The sequence below is a fragment of the Anser brachyrhynchus genome, assembly GCF_964034855.1.
Source record: "Anser brachyrhynchus genome assembly, chromosome: 6".
Lineage (NCBI taxonomy): Eukaryota > Metazoa > Chordata > Aves > Anseriformes > Anatidae > Anser > Anser brachyrhynchus.
The window spans coordinates 40,511,626-40,535,944 of record NC_137700.1 but is presented as its reverse complement, the minus strand read 5'-3'; the positions used below and the strand labels follow the sequence as shown (position 1 = coordinate 40,535,944).

Sequence of the window (24,319 nt, the reverse complement as noted above, 5' to 3'; positions counted from 1 at the left end):
TTGAAGCACACCCAGGCGCTTCTCTTTTATAACAACAAATCGTTTGTGTACAAACAAGTTTGTTTCTTTTCTACACAGGTTGATATGGAATTATGACGCCTCTGTAATGACGCTACCTTTCTAGTCTCAGACATGTACCTTACGTAAAACAATCCTGTCTATATTTTATCTCCCTTTAAGGATTTTGAATGCAACCCTTTGTTCCTCAGGACGGGGTATTTATATTGTCTTTAAATGTGAGGCATTGAATACATGTATAAAGCCACTGCAATAGCATTTGAATTTCCTTTTGTTTCCAGAAGTACTACATTTGCATTTACTCTGTATAGCCGTTCATTTCTTAAACCCACACACATACGTGCAAGCAATTTTCAAATGCTGACATCCACTTTTTATGCATTTAATGTCTGAACTGGGGTACAACGCCCAGCCAGTCATCGCTGTGTCCATCAGCACCAGGAAAAATACAAAATACATCCGTGGCTATGATGCTCTGGCAAGCTGGTAGGTATGGGTTGGTAGGCTAACTGCTGGAATTACTTGTGTACGAACGATGAGGAAATTCTCCTGCTCTGTGTTTGCTCCGAAGCGACTGGACCCCCGAGCCCTGTGGCTCTGGAGGGCTGAGCAAGGCTCTCATGCTTGCAGGGATGGCTCTGAGCACTGCAGCTCGTGCTCCAGATCTGAGCCTTCAAACCATTTTTCAACCCTCACACACCGTGTTCAGACAGTGTGATGTGCTCACATACCAGGTGATGCTGAAATATTAATGGCCCGCTTTGAGGTCCCTCTTCCACCTCAAAAGAAAATGGCTGGCAAATCCTTTAATATGAGAACAGGATGACTGTATGGAAAGTATTTTACAATAGCTGATCCTTAGAACAAATTAGTGTGCATTTTGGAACAAAGGAACAAGCATTCGGCTGTTGTGGATCTGTTATTTACAGGCACTTTCCCTCACTGCCTGCAGCTGAGATTTCCCTGCAATAGCAGGGAAAATGTGATTTCAAGCACTTTAAGTCATTACCTGTGAGAAGCAGAACGGCAGGGTTACAAGTGCAATGGATTTTGGTGTGAATTAAGTGCAATTAGGAAATACTCTGGCTCAGGACTGGAGTCCTGGCCATTTTTTTACAAAGGCATTACAGTCCCATAGGATTAGGGCTTTGGCTGTGAGCCCACATGGCACTACGCAGGCCAAGACAGGGGCTGAGCCACCAGGTCAGCGATCTGGTCAGAGCAGGGACTTGTTGAAAGACCTGCAGGAGTTTATTGTCCGTGAGCTGGCTACATTATTCACGGAGAAGCTGAGTTTCAGAATGATTGTAATCCCTTTTTTTTGGAAGGGCTGAAACACAAAAAGTTGCCCTTATATTTTTTATTTATTTTTTTGGTCTTTTATTTCACACTCTAAACAGCAGGCATCTTTATTCCCTACAGAGCATCTCATTATGAGTTTGGGTATTCTGTACATATTCACTGAGTATTGGCCTTGAAGATCCTTTTCACACTCCAAATTCACCAGATTATCAAAATTTAATCCATCTCTTTCCCTCAGTTGACTGCTGGGCTACTGTACAACCTGCAGTCAACTGTCAGGATATTTTTCTCTATTCTGAACTGAAAATTATAGTTTGCCTTTTTTTTCTTTTTCACTAAGTCATTCCAAGTAGGACAATTTAACGTACTGAATCACAGAAACACTTTTTTTTTTTTTTTTGGCTCAAAGTGATTTAATTTGAACAGACATTGAAAGAGAAAGGATGAAGCAAATGCTTGTAATGAAAAAAAATTAGATGTGCTATAGTTCTAGTCTCCAGTAATAAAAGCTAACATATGGACGATTTTAATAGCTTATAGGTATTGTAGAGATTATATCTCAGGACATGTACAATACTTTTTCCAATTATTTCTGAATTCCTATTTACAATAATTGCTTAGACATTATTGGTTACAAGGGATTCTTATCCTGTGATTTATGCCTCTTCTTGAGCTCAGAAAGCAGCACTGCTGCTTACATCTGTAAGGCAGGCTAATCATTCCTGAATGCTAAGTATTTGAGCTATTCAGTACAATGGGGAGAACTGTAAGAACGGCAAGAGGGAAACAGCCTTGATGGGAAAAATCAGCCAGCTGATCCAATTACACTTTGTCACTGAGAGTTTTTACTGAAGTTTAGGCTTTTACAGATCTGGAATATAGATAAAAAATCTGAAATTAAGAAACACAAGTACAGTTAAGATTACAATACCTTTAGATTTACGCCCCCTATTAAAATTTATTTTTAGAATTTATTAGCAGGTGTGAAACATACTGATCATGTATATAAGTGATCAACATGATATCATAATTAGAAGAAGCATTATTGGGGCTACTGTAATCTGGAGACCACAACAATGACGTCTTCATCACTGTCACTTGTGCTTCTTTTGTCTCTCCTTATGCAGCCCTGGTAGCATCGAGAGGAATAATTGTATCTGTTGCACACTGCCATTTTGCACTGTAGGTAAACGGATGTGTATCGGCCGATAAAGCTGGGGGCTCTGAATTTGAACTGGACAATCCTCCTGTCTGGTGAATAGTAGCTCCTAAAAGTTGGGTCTCTCACACACCTGAGAAAAGAAAAAAGGAAAAAAAACCACCTTACAATTATCATACAAAAATTGTGACATAGTTACTATGTCATTTGTTTCATTATTTAGAAGCAATTTTCCTTCAGAACTTTTAAACTGTGAAGTTAATCACAGTTCACAGCCCAGAACTCCTGAACACAGATGCAGTTATATGGAATTTAACTATGTAACTTGGTATATAGTATGTAATGCTACATATGTAAATATCACACATGTATGCAAACATATAAATGTAAAACATCTGATGAAATTTTAAATGTGAACAATAGCTACTGTGTAGCCCTATTACCTTTCCAAATTTATTTTTTATTTTAACCTTAAACTTTCTAAGAACTATAAAGAAATATACCCATATCCCAAATCAAACAAACCCACTTAAATTAGGAGGCTCATCCTTGTCTAAATTTCTAAATTTTTTATATAATTTGTGAAATATCTTCTGAAAATTTATACTGATTTCTCTTCTCTGGCAGAATATAATAGTGAACTAAATGTAAAATGCCAGCTAAACAAAAGTGTCTATCCTAATAGCTAGTTCATTTAAAATCTAGCTGCTTCTTGCTAATGGATAACTCATAAGTCCCACAGAACTCTGGATTTGTGGTGTACCTATTTGTTATCATCCTTATCAGGTCAATCACATGCAAGAAATTATTTGGAAATAGTTGTTGAGATATTTTCCTTACCCCCTTCTTATTATTTCAGATGCCACAGTTGTAAAGTCATAAGGATTTGGAGAGACCACACACGTGTCTGTGAACAGCATCAGATTCGGCTCTGCGCTGTAGAGGGTAGCACGAACGAACAAATCCCGGTTTGGCAGAACGTAGTACGGTGGAGCCCTCACTACATTGGAAAAAGATGGTGAATCATAAAAGGCAAACTTGACAATAAATCGCCCAGATGGAGTTTGCTGGTACGGAGGCTCTATAATGCTGGGTACAGTTTCGAAACCAGGATTGCCGTATATTCTGCAGGCGAGGTTCAGCAGCGAGTTCCTATTTCTGCTGTAGAGGTTGCCAGACATGGATCCTTCCACTGTGTTGGAATAAGTGACGGCTTCACGTGTTATCTGTTAAAATATAGGTGAGTTTAGAGCTGCAAAGTAGTGCAGAACCCTTTTCCTGAATGCCACTGGGAAGCTGGGGGAGCTGAGGGATAGCAGGGCCTGGCCACGAGGGCCCGGCTGCCCGACCTCGGCCCCACAGCTGAGGAAAAGTTTTGTTCATAAATAACTTTGACACCATCTTGGCATGTGATAATTTCAAGGCCAGACGTGCTCACCAGCCTCCTTGTGCCACAGCCGTTGTACGGTATACGGAAGGTGACGTGGAAGTTGGTGATCACAGGCCTGCACCTGGGGTCTCGCAGGTGGACGCTCCCTGAAAGGTACCCTCGGGAGCTCAGGTAGGATCTCCTGATGATTGCCCGCATGTAATTAGGCAGACAGGTAAGGGTTACTAGAGGAGAAGAAATGTAATGTTAATAAACCATATTTTAGTATACAGTAAAACGCAGCACGCATTAAATACCAATGTGCTTCACAACTGCAAGTGTGGGCTTTGCTGACTAAGCTGGAGAAAACAGCTGAGTGGAGAGAAAATGAATTCCTCTCTTTCTTCAGTGGTGCCATTGCTTATCGCTCCCTCCTACAGCTAATCCTGAGGTCACACACGTCAGCACTTCTGCGGGACGGGACCGGGTGAGCTCGCCACGACAACCCCTGAGCTGCTGCTTTGCCCGTGAGCTCCCTGTGGGGCGTGCTGCCACACCTGGCCGGCAGCCTGGCAGTCCGTGGGCAGGTGTTTCAAATGTCTTTTTTTCATAAATACTGCAGACGTAGGCCAGCTTGTCCCGCTCGGGCAAGCCCCCGCTCTCCGCCTCAGACGCTGCCTGCCATAAACTGCCAGCCCTCTCCAGCTTGCATCTTGCCCAGCGTGCAGGGCACTGGTGAGGGAAAGGAATTACAAAGAGGAAGGAAGGAGAAGGCCCTACCTCGGCTTATAGGTGCTGGCCTTGATTCTGGAGGAGCTTTTAATGAAAAAAAAAAAAAAAAGAAAAAAAAAAGAAAAAAAGTGAGAGTGAATGATGAAAATACATGCTTGTATGTAATCAGTTAATATCCACTGTAATCAGCTGAATGCAGTCAGACTAGAAAATATTAATATCAACAGAGCTGAAGAACAGAGCTGTCATGGACAAAAAGCTCATATTAAGAAAAGCTTACAGACTTGAATGATGACATATTACTAGCAATAACAGGAACAAGATTTAATTCTGCTTATTCATTTGTTTAGGCAGATGACTTCATGCTCAAATGAATGCTTTTTATCAGAAGTTTAGTTTTCTGTACATCACTGGAAAAATAGAGTTCTTTTACTGATGCAGTCTTTTAGCAATGTGAGGCTGATAGGCCAGACTTTAAAACAAGACCTTAGCCTGCCCTCTGAGCGTTTGAGGCACAATATTTGCAATGTCTGAGCAGAACCTGAAATTCAACTTTCTTCAAAAGTTAAATCCCATTGTCAAAACCTTTACCTACGGTTCAAAACAAATACCACTGAAAATATCAGAAATTCTTACTGACTTAGTTTCCAGTGGGGATGTAACTTTGCCGAGTGCACGAGGCTGACTTTCTAGGCGTGAGATGGGAAGCAATGTTAACGCATTGTCAGACCACAATTAGATAGCTGACTAAGCACTTAAACTGGAATAACACTGCACACTACTTGTGCATTACAGTGGTAATGCCTGTGTCTACAGGAGTTGGAGGAACTGATAGAGTTGATGAGATTGCTACTGTGAGATAAGAAAATATGAAATTAAACATTGTCTGAATCCTAAATAAATTCATTATTCGCATGAGAAATAATAAATGTGTACCCACATGAGCTAGGCCAAGGATTCCTAACATTTTTTGCCTGAGGACACTCCATGGTCCCCAAGCACCATCCCTGTGCCTCAGTTTTCCTCCACCTGTTTGCAGTGCCTGGCCCTCAGCTCCAGGAGCTCTGTCCACGCTGCACGGCCAGGCAGCGCCGCTGCTCACAGGGCTGCTGGAAACAAGCACCAAAAAGTACCTGGTGTTTCTGCTGCTGGGGACGTGGTCAGGACTGCCAAAGAGAAAGCAAAAGTCAGGCTTCAGCCATTTTTCCATTACTCCATGAGCAAAGCAAAGGCCACTGCTGTGGAGGGAATCAGCAGCGTTCTCACAGGCTTCAGCCTGGCACCAATTCCTCACAGAATAAAGTGGTCAGTACCTGGTGCTGGAGGCGTGGTGGTTTCAGCAGGGGCTGGGGAGGCATGCAAGAGAGCACAAGTGCTGGTTAGGAGCTGCCATGGGCTGGACAGGCGGGAGGAACCCGCACCACAGTGATGCCACAGGCTCCTGTTTGGAGGGTGGCTGCCTGCAGCCCCAGGGGAGGCTGCTGCAGCCAGGGCACGGCCACGCTCGGCTGTAGGGTCTATGAGCAGGAATAAATACCTGGTGATTTGGCCACAGTGGTCTCAGTTGGGGCTGCCAAAGAGAAAGCAAAAGCCAGGCTTCAGCCATTTTTCCATTACTCCATGAGCAAAGCAAAGGCCACTGCTGTGGAGGGAATCAGCAGCGTTCTCACAGGCTTCATCCTGGCACCAATTCCTCACAGAATAAAGCGGTCATTACCTGGTGCTGGAGGTGTGGTGGTTTCGGCAGGGGCTGGTGAGGCATGCAAGAGAGCACAAGTGCCGGTTAGGAGCTGCCATGGGCTGGACAGGCGGGAGGAACCCACACCACAGCGGAGCCACAAGCTCCTGTTTGGAGGGTGGCTGCGCACATCTCCAGGGGAGGCTGCTGCAGCCAGGGCATGGCCACGCTCGGCTGTAGGGTCTATGAGCAGGAATAAATACCTGGTGATTCGGCCACAGTGGTCTCAGTTGGGGCTGCCAAAGAGAAAGCAAAAGCCAGGCTTTAGTAATCTTTCCATTACTGTGTGAGCAAAGCAAAGACTGCCCAACCAAAGCAAAATTAACATTAAGGTGCAGTTAGGCCTGGTTTAATCAGACACCCATTCCAGCTACATTATAACAATTTACAATATGCCATAATTTGGCATTTGATTAACCCAGCTTGTGGCCTTTTCACCATCCTTCAGGGCGGGTGAAAGTCACGTGTGAGGTGTGTGTACCTCCAGAGATGCCAAAAAACTCGGTGTCGTGGGACACCTCTCCCTGCTCATCACAACCACTGCGTCAGCATCAGGAGTCTGTGTGCCCATTCACCTGCGTGTCGTGAGCTTCTGGGGGCTAACGGTGTGTAAGAGCTCTCTGACCACCAAGCAGTGCTGAGCTCACGGGGAATCAGCACTCCACGATGGGAGAAATAATATTTGACTAAGCCTGAGGTGAATAAGCTAGCGGTGAAGTGCTCCATACCTGTTGTTCCACATGTGGTAGGCTCCACAGGGACTGTTGGGAAAGAAAATAAAAAACATCAAAAAAATGAAAGGTAGATCAATGTTTTCAGTTAAAGGGCGAGACAAGCAGCAGTACAGTCAGGGCTCTCCCCCAAACCATGACTCGGGTGATGGTTTCTGAAGCCCTGGAGAAGCCTGCAGGTTGGTGTTCCTGCCACCGTTTCTGCCACCCCATACTGCAGACCTTTGCCAGGAGGGGAGCAGTGATGCAGATCTGGTGGGGACAGGCAGTGTTTCTGTCCCAACTCCTCACCCAGGCTGAAATGCGGTATGAACTGCTGTTTGCAGGGGAGCAGCCCCACCACTGCAGTATCTGCCAGGGCCAAGAGCCTGGGAGGTGTGCCAGCCAGAACTGCTTTCAAATAAAATAAGTTACGTCTAGCTTGAGATGGTTAGTTAGGAAGCAGTAAAGCCTCTTGATACATCCAAGGAGAAATAATTTTCAGTGTGCAAACTACAGAGGGCTGAGCAGGGCTGAGTGGATTAGGAGAGTGGACTGAGAGTCTGAACTTGATTTCTCCTTCTTAAATGCTTCTATTGCTTGCAGCTTGTGTGCAGCACATCAGAGATTCATTGCAAGTGTTTCTCTGTAACCATCAGTTAAGAACACTGCATGGTAGCAGTAAAAGGGGAAAGGAGAAGACTTACCAAAAATAAAATCGGAATCAGAATATGTGCCCTTTCAGTGTGGTAGTAGAAGCCTTATTCACTTCTTCAGGACTGTAAGTCTTGAGGCTACTGGTATTCATTATATCACTGCAATGCAATACAACTTAGCCTAGCATGAACATCACTTCCCTAGAGGACCTCACTCTATCTTGGACATAAACATCAGAGTCCAAAAAGATTCAATGGACTGCCAGCCTACACTGATGTCTAGTATTAGACACACCATGTTCATGTAGTGCCAGATCCTCCAACAAAACAATTTCCTTCTGCATCCTCAGCTAGCAGGACGTAAGCTCAGCATGCACTCCGTTTTCTCCATAAGTTCACATGATGCAGATACCATCTCTTTAAATGCAAGTACGAAATCATGAAAAAGGAGTGCATTCCCAGGAGAGAAAGAATGAGAAGAAGACATGTTCACAACACTGTAAGACTGACACAAGCAATTTAAGGCCCAAATAGTCTTTGTTCCAGAGGTAAGTTCCAGGTTGGACTGCTAACACCTACCTGTGGGCATCTCTGGAAAAAAACACATATAGCCCTTCTCTTCCCTTTCTGCTTGCTTGACCCTCTAGTAGAGGAACCCCTCATGGGAAGGAGAAGATGGCCCCAGTCACCTGTAGCTCGGGGTGACCGGTCTGACTCGTGCCCATGGGGCCACGGCCAGGGATGCCCATTTGCAGCTCCAGCCTTGCGCCAGGCTCCTCCTTTCATCCACGCACGCTTTCATGCATGGCTTAGGAAACTTGATTCACATTAAATAAAATGGAGAAGGTGTGTACCTGCACAGATAACACCCATATCTTCCTTGTGGAAGCAGTCGTGTGTGCCCAGCCCCCTGTGGGAGCACTGCTCCAGGGAGGACTCGCTCCCTGTGCATTTCACGTTGTCCAGGAGAATATCTCCTGTGCCTTCCCCAAAAAAGGCGTTAATTTTGGCTGAGAGAGCATCACCACAGCCCATCTCTCTGCACACAACCCTGACATTCCTTATGCCCCAGTTGTCATAGCAGACGGTTCCCCATCTCCCATTGTGAAAGATTTCGAGGCGCCCTGAGCACTCATTGTCTCCGTTCACCAGTCTCAGGGACATCTCTTGGAAAAGCAGAAGGGAATTCATGGTCATTCAGCAGCCTCAAAAACTGGCAGATGCATTCACCACATAGTAAAAGCCAAGTAACTATATGCAATATGTCAGACATGAAAACTTTGAAAGATCTGCCTACAAAGAACTCACCAGCTGGGATGGGCTCTGTCGGGGCTGTGGTAGGAACTGGCTCTGGAAAAGGAAACAGAAAAATGAATTTTTGGTCTTGCTATCGAGGATGTTTAATAATGTTCTTCAGTTACTATGTTAGATAAATGAAAACAGTAGTAACATGGAACAACCCCTTCATCTCTGGGAGCATCATCACAAAAGGGAGATGAACAAACCCTTTTTTAAATGTCAGCTAAGACAGGGTCTGAGTGTTAATGGTTGCAGTTATCCTGCAGATATAATCTTCAGTTGTGTGGGACACTTTAATTTAGGTGTGGGACATCCTTACACAAGAGACACACATTTTCCTGGGTTGTTTAACTCCACTTGAGGTCTTTACTGAAAAACTCTCTCTTTAATAAAATTATAGCGGGAGAAATATTTCAGAAATGGTCGCACTTCTGTTTTGTCAGAGCACAGCTAGAAGTCAGACACTTGCACAGCTTGGACTCAACCTCTGCTAGAGGGAGGTAGGGTAGGACTGCCAAGGCCACTTGTTTTATAATAATATTAAAGTAAATAGTGTCAGAGTATCTCTCTTGTAAAGTCCAGTAGACGTACGGCCATTTTCTTGCCAGGAATTGAATAGCACAAATAGCAACCAGTTCTTTTGGAGAGATTTTACAGCAAATTCTTTATCTTTTCTTTCTCCTCACTCCTCTCGCTTCCTCCCAGTGCCATTTCCCCAGATTCCCAGTACTCTTTCTGGGCTCTCCAGCTGCGCATGTTTTCAGTCAGAACAGAATTGCTGGAAAACTGGGAACTGATTTGAAGGAATCCTAAAGGAAATTGCTAAGAATAACTTCCTGCTAAATACAAGAAGAGGAAATTTGATTTACTACTTGTCATCATTCATATGGGAAATCAGCACTGAAACATGCCCATGTACCTGCGCAAATGACACCAGCATCTTCTTTCGGCTGACAGTTGTGTACAGCTATCCCCCTGTGAGAGCACTCCCACAGGCTGCCTTCGCCCCCTCCGCACTGCACTTCGTCGAGGAGGATGGTCCCAGAGCCCTGCCCGAACTGGGCCTCGGGCACGGCCAGCAGAGCTTCCCCACAGCCCAGCTGCCGGCACACGACCTCGGCGTCCCCCAGGTCCCAGCCGTCGTCGCACACCGTGCCCCAGCTGCCGTTGTAATAGAGCTCAACGCGGCCCGAGCACCTGCTGTCGCCGTCTGCGAGTCGCAGGGACTGAGCTGAAGCATCTGCTGTGGAGGAAGAACACCGCACGTCGCTGCCATTTATCCTAGGCCGTGCCAAAGGTCATCTTCAGGCCAGCCAGCACCACGGTGAAGAAAGGAGCGGGTAGCCCGCAGAGTAGCCTGCTGCCACAGAGGATCCTTCCCTGAATCTCAGCTCTCCTTTAGGACTGATATAAATTCTTGAACCCGTCTTTCGACTGGTTGATACTATATGCAATATCTGATGGGCATGGACAAAGTCTTCTCCCACAACATGCTGATCTCTGGGGAAAACGATCCTCATCCCTACAACTAGCAACAGATGGGAGGATTTCTACTTTTTCTTTACCATCTTTCTCACCTATATAGTAGTGGTGTCTAAACAATTAACACAACTGCCCAGAGCCAACCTTTTCCTGAGATACCTTGCACCCTGAAGGCTATATGTTTTTTTCTTTTCTTTCCTTTCTTTTTTTTTTTCTTTTTACATTTTTCCCCACTTCTTCTTTAAATAATGCCTGATTCAGCTTCTTTTCGCTCTGGCATAACAGATGGTTGGCACAGCATCATTTCCCAGGAATAGTAGCAGAGCTATTTCTACAGATCAGGCTCATTTCTGAGAGCTGGGTACTTATGGAATAACCCACACATTTATCTCACTTTCAGAGGGAAAGGCTTTTAGAGATCTGAAGTTCCAAATTAGTTTTATGGGTCTGGAGTGTATTTTTCTTTCAGAGAAAGAAATCAGAGACTCTGCCGACAACATAATTGAGTTCCTCTGAGTTTGTTGCCATCATAAACTGTACCAAGTATACACAGCTGTCTTACTTCTTGGTAGGTCTGTGATTACAAGGTTTTCATTTCGGGACATTTTGCTGTCACCTGGCAGTCATTTGTAACCAACTAATGCACATCCATTCAGAATGAGTGCCATGTTTCCAAAGACTCTCTTTGCCCTTAATTCCTTTTTGCTGACCATGATCAAAGCTCCTTCCATCTAAGTACCATGCTTATCATTTCCTTCTGCAAAAGTTGGCTGTAAAGAAATGTCAGCAGCAATATTCTTGGCTCGCTTCCCAAGATCAAGGTCTGAACTTCTATGAGACTGCCAAATATGATTTCAGGGATAAGAAAATAATTGAGACAAAAGATAACTAATTAATTTGTTGAACCAGGTGTTGAGTAGTCACTAGCGATAGTGAAAGGTGTTACATAAGTTTAAGAACTGGACTTCATTAGCTATCTAAGGCTAGGTGGGAGTAGTGAGAAAAAGGCAGATTAAAAATATATATATCCAGATCTTGACTTAGATTACAGGCAGTAATAAATTTGTTGTGATTCAGCTGATATTAAAAATAGCTTTACTGAGGGGGAGGCAACCTCTGAATTAGACTTACTAAGTAAATGGAGTATTTCACTAATCTGAAATATGAATGTCAATCCGAAATAAAGGACTGATTAAGTAGCAGTCCCAAGAATTGTTAATGCATTCTTGTGGGTGTGTCTAGACAGATGAAAGGCAACTTTCTGCTTTCAACAAATGAATAAAGAAAGCATTAGATATTTGCTTCTCTTCAAAGTCAGTGTTTTGTGCTTAGGTAAGTGTAAAATATAATCAAAAGAATTAGTAAGCACTTAGTTTCCCTGAGCCATTAACCCAAAGTGCAGTTTATCTATGGTTGGTACAAATAAAAGTAATGAAATTGTTAGTTACAGCTAAAGAGGAGCACTTTTTCACTTTAACCATTAAACACCTTCCTTGTTGCACAGTGTGCATACATAGGATGAAATTATTTGCTCAAATGCATGGCTGAATAGACACAAGCAAAGCATTTAATAGTTAAAATTAGTAACGTAGGTATTCTTGGAAATCCATATATACACCCTGTATTAGGTTCGTTAAGCCTGTATTGTAGTCAACTGATCAGTCATTTAAGAAGAAATTCACATTCAACTTCTGAAAGCCAAGAAGATAAAAATAAATCCTGAGGGACCACATTCATTTCTCAGTTTCACTGGTGTGTGCTAAGTGCAAACTTCTTTTCATTCGTCTGGAATAGGTCCTAGTCTGAACATGTAAGGCAGGCAGCAAAATCTGGTCAAAGCTCTGTAAAATATTCTTTAAAGCAGGCAAGTTTTCTTTTCTATCCTTCTGAAATTGGAAAGACTGGCAGCAAAAAGGTAGAGAAACACCGACTTAAATTTATCCTTTGCTGTACTAAAGATTTGTCTGTTAATTTCTAAGACAATTAACATTTGTAGAAAATAGGGTGGATAGACCCTAGATCTTGAACATGAACATATTGTTAAAATTAAGGTTGATGGGTGGAGCATTAAGCAGATTTGTACTACATTTCCTAGACCTGCTGCCACTGGTATTGAGTCACAGCTCTAATCTTTTGAGAACATAGATAAAGCTGTAGAAGAGAAGAAGCTCTATAAACGGTTATAAAGAGAAGAATTATCAGTTGCCTCAGTAATTGTTTGTCATGTTATGCAGCATCTTGAGCTAACAGATGGTATGGGTGTTAAATAGCCAGCCACAGCTACTGTACGGTAATGAAATCCTCAGCCATTACCACTGACACTTTGGAACAGGACAGATAGAGTGACAGAAGGAAAGGCAAGATTTGTGCGCTCTCTGGAGGACAGGATGAGAATTCAAAATCATCTTCATAAACTGAATAAATGTCAAAAATCAGCAAGTTGAACTTCAGCACAGACAGATGCAATGGACTGCTCATTGCAAAGAGAAAACCGAGGCACAAAGGCAAAATCATCCTCTTAGCTGGCACAGGAGGGCCATGGAAAGACTGGAAGTCAGCAGTGTTGGCACTGCGGTGAGCTAGTCCAATCTCAGCTTGCTCTCAGAGTGATACACTGGGTCTACTTATCCTCCTCGGCACTAACAAGGCCTCAGCTGCTCATTTGGTGATTGTACATTTAAGAAAGATAGAGGTAATGGGGAGAACTTGGATTTAAGAAATGTAATAGGCTTGAAAATCATGAGCTCTAAGTTTAAAGAGCCAAATTTAGTTTATATGCGAAGAGTCTTTCAATATTCAGAAGAGGACTCTAAAGAGGATTGCCATGAATTTCCCCCTGGAATCTGTAGAGAGCTAAAACAGCAACTGTAGGCACTACAGAAAATTCCTATCAACAAAAGAACATCAAATGTAGTGTTCTACACATTTTTCTTGTGTCTTGAATACATCTGTCAAGCCCAGAGGCAAAGTGTACATATTCGTCTTCCCTGGTGGAGATTTGCTTAGGAGTTTAAAGCCTATTGTTGCTATCAATTTCTTCTTCATCAGACGAGTAGGTAAAACAGCACATAGTGGGTAGAAAGGCCCCCCTCAGCTGATGGCTGATACAAAATGACCCTGTCTGGTGAAACCCTGGCTTTAAGGTTTGTAAAACTTAAGAAATTATTTCATAGACTCATTAAAACAGCTCATTCTTCAAAAGCTTACAAAGCATCTTAAAAAAAACATATGCCAGAATAAGATTTGCCCCAACAAAGAGCATGGAGAAAAGGTGGGACATACACACACACACCTTGCAGTGTGATCAGGATTTATATGGGGACCAAAGCCCCACATAAGTCAATTTCCCATCCCCAAGAGGGACCTCTAACAGATGCTGAGGAGGAGTATAAGAATGGGACAAGCAATCCTGGTTTGCACAGGATTGTCTCCTAGCTGCATCCTTTTGCATCTAGGAGACTTTTTTGTTCCTGAACCATGCAAGGCAGACAGCTTGTGTCTGACTGTTCCTTACCTTCATTTGTTGTAGAGGCTAATGCTGGAGTTGTGGCTGGCTCACTAGTCTCTGTGACTGGGGCAGATGTGATCAAGTCGTCCAGTTCTGTGGTAGAATCATCAATTGAAGCTTTGAGGGGAAAAAAAAAACAGTAGGAACTATGAACAACAGTGGCAAAATGTGAATATAAACCAGAAGTAATTTTTAAGTTAAAACAATCAGGATTTGTCATTTTTGTAGAAATGTGTGAAAGTACAAGAAGTTTTTTTTTCAGTGAACAAACTTGGAGTTGTCCCTTGTACTTCAGTCTGAGTCCCTATATAGCATCACATAATACTATGATAAATAAATATTCAAAGTTGGGATTTCTAAGCTTCTTGGCTACTGGAGAATGAAATAGCATGTTCTTATCCCTCTTTATGAAAACTTCAGAGCACATATTTTCCATGCAATGTGTCTTTACCTGAGCTCACCTAGACTCAAAACTGATTTTGGTACTACACCATCCAACTATATCCTTGCTTTTATAAGCCGAATTTACTCAGGATTCTTGGTATTGATGCTGCCTCAGTCCCATCATTCACTGAAGTAGATGCACAGAAGGAATACGTGGGTATATACAGAGTATATATATACAGGTATATACCATTAAAGAGTTGAGAAAATGCATTATTGGGGAGAAACATCAACCAGTGATAGAAAATGGAGCTGATGTTTGGTGATATCATTTAGATTATGTCCTTGAAGTAAAAGTGAGTTGGACTGTAGCCTCTAACATATGGTCACATCTTCTTAATCCAGCTGAAAAACCCCAATTAACAGAATGTTTGTTTTAGATATAACTTGCAAAATGGCCATTCTTACCTTCAGAAACTGTGGTTGGGATTTCAGGGGCCAATGTAGTACTTCCCTCTGCAAGAACAGCAGATGCAGAAGATGAATCTGAGGCCAAGAGCAAGTTGAGGAAAGGAAGAGAAGGAGAGAGAGGCAGCAATTAAACAAGTAAAATAACAAAGAGTATTTTGGCTTTCTGTAAGGAAATGTTCATTAAAACCATTTCTGTCTTATCTGACTGAGAGTCTTTCTCCCAAAGGTGTAACAGTCACTGGGGAGAAGAGGGAGAGTCCGTTCAGACCATTTTTTCTGCAGTTCCCTGCAGGGTGTCCCTGCATTGCAGAGCATCACCACAAGCAGGTAAGAGGTGTGGTGTAGTGGGGGGCTGGTGGCAGAGCCGGCTCTCGCCCCCAGCTCGCGGAGCTCAGCCTGCGACATCCTGTGCCACGTGTTGGGAGAGGGTGAATCTGGTAAGACCAAGCCTGGAGGCTTATAAACTGTTAGGAATCCAGATAAATATTGTTATAAATGGTGAGAAACACAGACTAAATGGCTTTATCCCAAGTCATGCTTCTTAAATATATATATATATAAATCATTATTTCTTTCGGATTCTCTCATTTAAATTCTGCACTATTCAGCTTCACTTGAAGTGAGATTTGCATGTAACATTTGCAGCTCCTTATTGGAGTTGTGGTTTAAGTGCTAGTGGCAGCCTGCCCATGCTGCCAGAAAGCCAGCGGTTGGCACCAAGCAAATGGGATTCAGAGACAAGCATTGGTGGCACTGAGAGATGGTGATTTTGCAGTATTTCTTGGCATGTCCACTGATCTCCCCTTTGAACCAAAACTTACATCCAGATATTCATTCAGCATTTTTCTGACATGCTGCAGGCTGTGAAAATGCCCGTTACCTTCCTTTGGTGTGGTCAGGGTTTCTGATGTCCCATTTTCTTCTGTAATGGCAGTGGAAGCAAAGGAGGAACTTGTGCAAGCAAAGGAGGCTATTAGAAGGACGAGAAATTAAATGCCTGCCAGCAGCAATTAAAGGCAGGTGTGTGCTTTGAAGAATTAAGGACTCTAGATCTCAGGCCTGATAAAAAGCTGTGTTATCAGTGTGCTAAATAGCTGGAAAGGCAGAGGTCCAGCTCAGGGAGGTGAGTTCAAATGCTTGGCTGTGCTCCTTAATGGTTCTGGAGCTTTTATGAAACTTGGACACACAAAATCACAATGATCTGGACACCAATGATCTGGACGCTTCTGCTTTACAGAACTATACCTGTAGTATTTATAGCTACAAGCTCAGGGAAATTAATCATTAAATGCATGTATTTCTGCTGTATCCTGACAGTCTGATATTTTTTAAGTGAAGATGTTAAAGAGGGGTTGCTCCTTCACAGCAGTTTAATTTGCATTGTCTACTGTGACTATTTTACAGATTCATGTGGTCACATCTTCTTAATCCAGCTGAAAAATCCTAATTAACAGAGTGTTTGTTTTAGATATAACTTGCAAAATGGCCATTCTTACCTTCAGAAACTGTGGTTGGGATTTCAGGGGCCAATGTGGTATTTCCCTCTGCAAGAACAGCAGGTGCGGAAGACAGATCTGAGGCCAAGAGCAAGTTGAGGAAAGAAAGAGAAGGAGGGAGAGGCAGCAATTAGGAGTGAACGCGTGGTCTGAAATCTTGATGAAAGTAAGCAGGTTTGGGCTTAGCAGTGAAGCGAGTCAATGCGCAGCCCTTTATTGTTACTGAAAAAAGTCTTTCACCTTCATTTAACCTTTAATACTGAAGGCAGAAGATACCTGTGTTATTTCTGACTGTGTTCGTTTACTGTTAGAGGTGCAACAGTCATTTGGAAAGGCGCAAAGTAGCCATTATTAGGGAAATAAAAAATTAGGTGATTTTTACTTTTTTTTTTTTCTTTTATAGCATTTCATGAGTGAGTGCTAGCAGACCCGTGCTCCTCACCTTCCTCAAGGGTTGTCAAGGTCACTGTAGCAGATAGTGTCTCCGTCCCTGTTGTGTCTGGGCTGGGTGCAGAGGAGGAAGCTGCAGAGATGGGCAGGGGTGAGGGAATACATTAGTAAATGGAATCACGACCAGGTAAAAGAAAAGACATTTCAAGAATCAGTGTAGGGATCATTAGTACTTTGGGCTTCATGGAAAGGGAAGTTATTTTACCAGATTTTGACTTTTGGTAATTGGTTCAGAAGAACATTTTCTAATTAGTAATTGTAAATGAATGTAGTAGTAATTAAAAGTGTAGTGTTAATTAAAAGTAATTAAAATTTGGGAGACTGATGGAACTGGTATACCTCTTGTCATGGTATGAGCCCACCTGATTTCCATTCCACCTTTTCACTAACTTCAGAACCTGGAAATATTAGGTCTAACTATTAAAAGAATTGAAGGTGAAGAAAATATCCAGATAAGCGTGCCTCAGATCATCCAGTTGTACAGATCTCATCATACAGATATGCAGTCTTGATAATTATATTGTAGGTAGACATAATCGTGTACTTGTTTTCCCTCCAAACACATTTTCTTGTGAAAATGAAGACGGTGTTGGCCATTGGCTCCTCCAAGGCTACTTACATACAGGGTTAGATAATGAAATATTTTTACTGAATTCCAAGTGTTCCTCCTGTATACTTCTCAAACTGCATATTACCCCAAATTTTTGCAGGTGCCATTTAGAGCTTGGGTTTTTCCCTTGCCTTTGTCAGTAGAAGTCAGCAGTTCTGTGGTAGAGGTTACGGTGCTGTCTGTGGCAAATGTTGATGATGAACTTGTAGTTTGGGGATTCTCTGAGGATGCTGGAAGATAGAGGAAATAAATTATTAGAGAACTATGATAATGGTCATGAGAACTGAGACACTGGTGAAATAATTTAAATGTCAGGTTTCGTGTAGCAGTGGGCTAATGCACTAGACCTGGTAGTGTGATTGCTGTCAGTTAATAACAGTTCTAAATGAACTGCTGAGATATTTGCCAGTGGTACCGTTAAGGCAGATGTAGATGCTCAGAATATGCAGCAAAAGATCAGTGCTACTACAACGTGGTTTTTTTGGTTCAGGCCTTGAGGAGACATTATTTAGGGAACCAGCCTTTCACTTCTGGGCTGCAAATGGTTGAGAACTGCATTTTAGTGCCCACTTCTTTGTGCACTACAAAGTACATTAATGATTAACTCAACACTTTAAAAAAAAACACACAAACAAACACAAAATCATGGGAGACATGAGCAGCACCTATATTTTAGGATTTCCTATATCCATTATTTCAGGGACACAGTGGTGGAAAAAAACAGGAGTCAGAATCTTATACCGGGAGTGTAAAGACTTGTTTTATGTTTTCCCTAATTGTTAGCAGATGAAAGGCAAATGCAATTCCTAAGAGCAATCCAAACAACAGAAGTCATTTTGGAATAGATGAATAACGAGTAATGAGGAAAAATTAGGAACATGCACCTTTCTAGGATACTGTCTGCCAAGGAACTCTAATCATATGATTTTTCAAGTTAAAAATTAGTCTCTGAGCATTTAGCGTTACTGTGAAGTGTGAATGGATTTATGTCTCAAAAGCCCTGCCTTACCTGGTGGTGCAGTCGTGGAGGGTACTGCATCTGTGAACACAGAACAAAGCAAAAAATTGATATTTACTGTGGAGTTATTTATATTGCTTCAAAATAGGTTGCCTCTACCTATGCAATCGTTGATATCAGCTGTGTTTATGACAAAAATATTAAAACACGTTTTCAATGCAGACATGTCTTGGTTCACATCTTCTGGATGTACTTCTACCTCCAGTTAACTGTTTGCCTGCCTTATTTTGGGAAGAGCCTACAATCAGATGCTGACTCAAGTGGTCTTGGACTATTTTCTTCTCAGCATATTCATACTCAGTGCTTGCTGCTGCCAGTCTTGGTATTTTGTACAGAACATCCTTGTGTTCCTTGATCGCTTCATTCAGCCTAAGTACAAGGAGGCTCTGCACACAGTTCGGCTCTGGTCTGGTTTCTGAATTCCATTCCGATGTTCCTCATTTTTACAGCCAACAGAAAAATCCAAAGATTTTGTTTAAGTGCAGATTTATATATATTTTTTTACCTGAACAGATGACACCGACATCCTCATTGTGCCCACAGTCATTTTTGTTCCAGCCAGCGTGCGGACAGTCCCAAAGGTAAGATTCAGTTCCTGTACACTGCACATCATCCAGGAGGATGTTTCCTTCACCAGGGCCAAAGTAAGACCATCCGTAGACAGAAACAGCTTGGCCACAACCAAGTTGTCTGCATACAACATTGGCACTGTTCATATTGAAGAAATCATCACAGACTGTCCCCCATTCGCCTTTATGGTAAACTTCAACCCTTCCGGCACATCTGTCCCCACCAGATGCTAGTCGCAATTGTGGCGGATCTTCTGAAATGAAAGCAAAAATTGGCAGGCAAACATCTCAAGCTGTTTATTACAGAAAATGTAAACTTCTCACGTCTGAGGTCGCACCCCCCTCTCTGCAGGGATGGGCTGTGCAGTGCTTCTGTGTCCCCAGTTCCTGGGGCTTACGGGGGGACACATGCAGTGCACGAAGCAGGGTGGGGCAAGGAGCTAAACAGCAGAGCTCAGATCAGTGCTGTTAATTCAGCCCAGTTCACTCAGCTCTGCTGCATGCGGGGGCTGATCTGTCATGTTAGGGTTTTGGCTGGGCTGGGGAAATAACCAGCTCTCCCCGAGCTGACTCATCTACACCCACAGGTGTGCCCGGTGTGTTCATGCTCTGGAGAATGTTTCACTCTCATACCTTTGGGTCTAAATGTGTTTTTTATCCATTCTGAGAACTTGTTCCATGCTGAGTTTGGATCTCCACCTCCTGTGGACTGCCACCAGAAACCACTTGCTGTATCAGATAAGAAAGCACATTATTAGCATTGACATAACATAGTTCTAGATATGTTTTATGGTTTTCTGTGTTGATGCAGAGATGGAAGGAGTGAGCATTGGTACGTGATGTGTTTTCAAAGCAAAAACAATCCTGCAGTTCCTCCCTGTGCCCGGAAGGACATGCTCATTCTCTCATAGTTCAGTGGAAGATGGTCGTAGAGGACCTTGTTTCGTGGCAGCACAAGAGCAAAGTGACCCAACCCCACAAGTCCTCATGTACATCCTGCACCTCCAGTGAATACGTGGGCTTCTGGGAGCTGAGCTCTGCCAGATTTTACTGGGGCAGTAGAAAAAGTTACTCATCTTTGCCATGCTGTTGCCATAATAGCAGGGGAGAGTGTGGAGCATTTGTCAGTGCAGACTGTGACAGTTGCTTTGGCCGACAGCCCAGCAAGTTAGCTTAAAGTGCTCTCTTTGCAAATGCCTGCTCAGGTGTGCTTGGAGAGCCCAGGCTTCATCTAACTCAGATACACTGCACACTGCTCCAAGTATTTCAAAATGTAGGTTTGACTAAACCAAAGTGTGGCATTACATATTTGTAGGGCAGCTCTTCCATTTACAGTCTGCGTATTTCTGGCTAGTTCTGCCAGGTGTCGAGAATAACAGGCGTCTGTATACTCATAGGCAATCCTTCGCTTCCTCTTGTACAGTGAAATTGCAAAGAGTAAGTGTTAGTCTTCCACTCTTCATTCCCACAAAGAAGCAGGAAAACTCTCGTAGGTCCCATGCCAAGGAAGAGAAACAGCTTAATGCTTCTCCAGATTTCAATGTGACCATGCAGAGATGTACACCAAGAATAGGAGAGGGCATATGCTTTCTTTAAACCCATTAAGAGTCATTCAGACACCACTGGACAAAATTGTCCTCCAAAAGAGGATACAAGCATTTGGGCTCATCATGTGGTTTTTGATAATCAGTAGGTGCAGTCACATAAATACATTTTAAAATCTGGCCCTACATATATTAACTTAAAGGAAAAATGATTATGTTGCCAGAAGTCAAAGCAATGTTTTGAAATGGCAGCTGTTATAATATCCTTGTTCATTCAGAATTAACAAGCTCTGAAGGGCTGTGCCTGATTCAATCACTAAAATGGGGAGAAATTTCATTTGGGCACTTTTTTTTTTTTTTTCCCAAACTGCATTTGGTTTTCAGCCACTCACTTTCACAGACTCTTACTCCTGTGAATAGATCAGTGATCCTAAAGTTCTGGGTTTGCAAGACAGGACCCTAAGTGACTTTTCCAGTCAAATTAATCCAGCCTACATCAGGTCAAACTGAAGACAAAAGTGAATTTATTGAAGAGAGATTAAAGGTTTGCTGAAGTGTTGGGATTTGACTACATTCTGGAAATGCAGCTTAGTCCTCTTTGATGCTGAGCTCACCTCTGGGCTGCCTTTCCTCTTGCTTTATAAATAATTCAATATAGCCAACCCCTGAATCTACTTTCTACGAAATTCTCTCTTATGATTGATAAGCCTTTATTCATGGTGCCCAAGCTGATTATTAAAGATCAAAGCTTCTCATTCAAACTAGCAAGATTGTAAGGAAGGTTTGGGGTTTTTTGTTTGAAGTTTGAAGGACAATGTCACTGCGTCAATCCCAAGGCTCAGCAGAGACTCGCATTTGTAACGTATATTTCCATCTGCGTCCAGCAGGCTGCTCTTTTTTTTTTTTTTTTTTTAATTTTATTTTACTCTCTTGGTCTACATCCTTAAATGTATAGTGTAGAAGAATTTTAATTCAAAACTAGAATATTTGAAGAAGAATGTTTGGAAAACAACTTCACCTAGCAATTCCCCTCACAGAAGAAAAACAAAGAAAATGATCTTTAACATACCCAGTTTTAAAATCTAACCTATGAATTTGATCTGAATGTTAGAATTAGAAGACAAATTAAACCAAAAAGTTCATGATATAAAGCGTGCCAGCAGTTTCTAAGGGGACCCTGTCACCACTTCCCAACAAGCCAGTCTGTATGAGTACTGAATTTTGTCTTTAACATTTCCCTGCAAGCACAAAAAATGTACTCACTGTACCTGGTTCACACAGGAGAGAAGCACTTAACAGAAGCATCCAAGTGAGACTCACTTGAAGGTCCATTTTCTTTGTGGTTGTCTGTTCTAAACCAGTGAAGATTCAGAATTTATACTAAAGGGGTTCTGGTCTACACCAAAGGTGTTTGCTGTGTAATTTGATCTCCCTGAAATTCCAGATCCATGCCAAGGAAGTGATTTACCAAGTATTTTCATTTCACAGGGTATATCCAGACATCCGGATAAGCAGATCCAGATCACACCGCTGTTCCGGACTGGCTACCGAAATCTTCCCACTCTACTGACACCATTGCAGCCGTTTATTGATGTGTTTTTTCCAGGAAGCAATGATTTGCTTTTGGAGATTAGGCTGTTTGGTAAGGAAAACTTAACTTTTTTTTTTTTTTTTTACCATCAGTTAAGACCATTTCCAACATACAACTGTGCTAAAACAGACTAAATTGATGTGATAATTGTGTCAAAAGATCAGTATCCTAAAAAAGAAAGCCTCAACCAAATTATCTCTGTTTTGAAAGTATTATACCTCTAAAATGGAGTTCCCACACTTTTTCATATCTCTTTGTTTCCTCTTTAACCTAGGATTAGATCCCTATAGTATGCTCTGGAACTGCAGTCAGTTCTTTCTCACTTGCAACCTACAGAACAGTGCATCAGCTATGAGATATCGGCCAAGGCATGGTTGAGAGGGACAAACTGTTTTGGGGGTACATCAGCAGGGCAATTGCTGAAATACAGCAACCAAAGAGAGCAGGATAGGGCCAGAAGGTGTTATATTAAGCTACAGCTGTGCAAGTCGAGGAATCTGTATGTAAAGGCATACAGAGAGGCACGACCGGCTGCCATGCCCTGCTCTGGGGAAGACCAGTAGAGTCCACTGACAATTTACTCCCTATTCTCCATCTACCAGTTTCATAGCTGGTGTATTTCTGACCAAATCAGTCTGAGATTTTCCCCTTCAAAGGACAAGCAAACATGCTGCCTGACAGTTCTCTGTGTTGCATCCCTCATAAACTGGCTGCACAGAGCCGAAGGAAGTGGAACCTTTGTGTGTTAGGACTTAACGAGACACGGTTTTGGGTCTGTGAGACACTGCACAAAAGAATTGAGGCACAAAATAACTTTCAGGTGAAAGGGAGAAACTACAAACAGGTTTTTATTCTACTAGTAAGAGATATGAGATTATGGGATAAGAGGCAGAAGATATTGTAGTGCTAGTAGAAATACAAATTAGTAGAGGAGTAAGTGAAAATATTAAAAAAAAAAAAATCATTGTGAAGAGGAAATATACACCAGGACTTGCTGCAGATAATCGTTTGCCAATTTGCATTTCATGCTAACTTTTCAGATTAGATGGCTTGCATGGAAAAAGGGATTCCCACCTAGAAAGGCCATGCTACACAATTGGAAAAGATTTGCCTCTAGCAAAGCCGTGAATCCAGCAGAATCCCTCCAGCAGCACAGTTTTCTCCCTGTCACGAGGTGGTGGGGTAAATACCCTGTGGCTGCTGATACCCCAAAGGATGCCTTCAGCTCTGTCTTACTCAGTGCTGGCAGGGAGAAGGTGGGCCTCATCTAGAGAGAGGGAAAAAGCAAAGCCAGAGGTTCTTAGCTGATTGAAAATGAACATCAATTGATTCCTTTGTTCTGTGAATGCTTTTCTTATTTCCTCAGCACACGATGATGTATTGTATCTATCTAGATGGCCATGTTCTTACTTTCCCACTACCTTCTTGAGCAAAACCAGTCATGTCAAGTATTTAAACTTCCAGTTCCGTGTGTGTGGATTATTTGAATTCTGCTGCCATTTCCTGAAGTGACTAAGTGGGTTTATGGTAGATCCTTATCGATATTTCTATCCAAATAGCTCTAAGCTGGACCTTAACAGTACAGTATATACCAGTTTTCTTTCCTAACATCAATTAAGCTATTTCATACAGACATTTCTCAGTCCTGAATGAAAAAGAAATTTCAGAAACATTCCAAAACTCCAGCTGAAATCTCATGAAGGTTTTATTCCCAAAACAAAGAGAAACAAATTCTTTATATCTTGCGATTTGACCCAAGTCTGGATGAAAAGATTTGGATCTGAACATTATCATATAGAAGACACACATATGCTGTTTCAGTGCACTTCATATTCATCGCACAATAAACGAATTCAGTGCTTGGCTGATGCTGGACTTCCAATAATCTTCTCCCTAGGAAATGCAGAGTGCTGTAGAAACAGCTAATGCTTCATTCTGGTGACTCAGGCCAGACAGTGTGGAGCCTAGTTAAGAGGACGGGCAGATATGGGGAATGCAGACTGTTAGCTGTCTAGCCTGTGTTAGATGCATGACTGAATTAAAATATCTCAACTATGAAGAAGCATCAAAATTTGCTTTTTCAGCATTCCTCAGAAAAGAATGCTGAAAGAAAGGTCACAAAGAAGCCAATGGTTCCAGCAGACATGCCCGGGGCAGAGGACTCCACATCCCTGTTCTTGCCCAGTGAAGCTGGATCTTACTGCAGGCTATTT

At 42.4% G+C, this 24,319-nt stretch overlaps 1 protein-coding gene and 1 long non-coding RNA gene across 9 annotated transcripts; one reads left to right on the top strand and one right to left on the bottom strand.

Annotated features, from left to right (window-relative positions):
* Nucleotides 1–1,061: 1,061 nt before the first annotated feature.
* Nucleotides 1,062–21,870, bottom strand: LOC308196864 (scavenger receptor cysteine-rich domain-containing protein DMBT1-like). 7 transcript variants are annotated; one of them, XM_080596567.1, is made up of 20 exons: nt 21,784–21,870; nt 19,605–19,700; nt 18,908–19,225; nt 18,394–18,423; nt 17,516–17,614; nt 16,767–16,847; nt 14,826–14,903; nt 13,980–14,090; nt 9,903–10,223; nt 8,993–9,034; nt 7,047–7,079; nt 6,522–6,554; nt 6,298–6,330; nt 6,118–6,150; nt 5,894–5,926; nt 5,714–5,746; nt 4,629–4,664; nt 3,918–4,093; nt 3,320–3,705; nt 1,062–2,612 (listed from the first exon to the last, which is right to left on the bottom strand). In XM_080596567.1, the coding sequence occupies exons 1-20, from the start codon at nt 21,845–21,847 to the stop codon at nt 2,372–2,374; spliced, it is 2,277 nt and encodes a 758-aa protein (XP_080452693.1). In that variant the 5' UTR covers nt 21,848–21,870; the 3' UTR covers nt 1,062–2,371. The 7 variants fall into 7 exon arrangements, with proteins under 7 accessions (XP_080452693.1, XP_080452695.1, XP_080452692.1 ...); XM_080596566.1 differs by having other exon boundaries at nt 1,064–2,612; nt 9,903–10,226; XM_080596568.1 differs by having other exon boundaries at nt 1,064–2,612; nt 9,903–10,226; nt 14,826–14,873.
* On the top strand, nt 15,910–23,997 carry LOC308196872. 2 transcript variants are annotated; one of them, XR_013952449.1, is made up of 5 exons: nt 15,930–15,951; nt 16,352–16,490; nt 18,916–18,983; nt 22,004–22,157; nt 23,147–23,997. It is a non-coding gene; the product is annotated as an uncharacterized lncRNA (long non-coding RNA). The 2 variants fall into 2 exon arrangements; XR_013952448.1 differs by lacking the exon at nt 16,352–16,490 and having other exon boundaries at nt 15,910–15,951.
* The last annotated feature ends 322 nt before the right edge of the window (nt 23,998–24,319 follow it).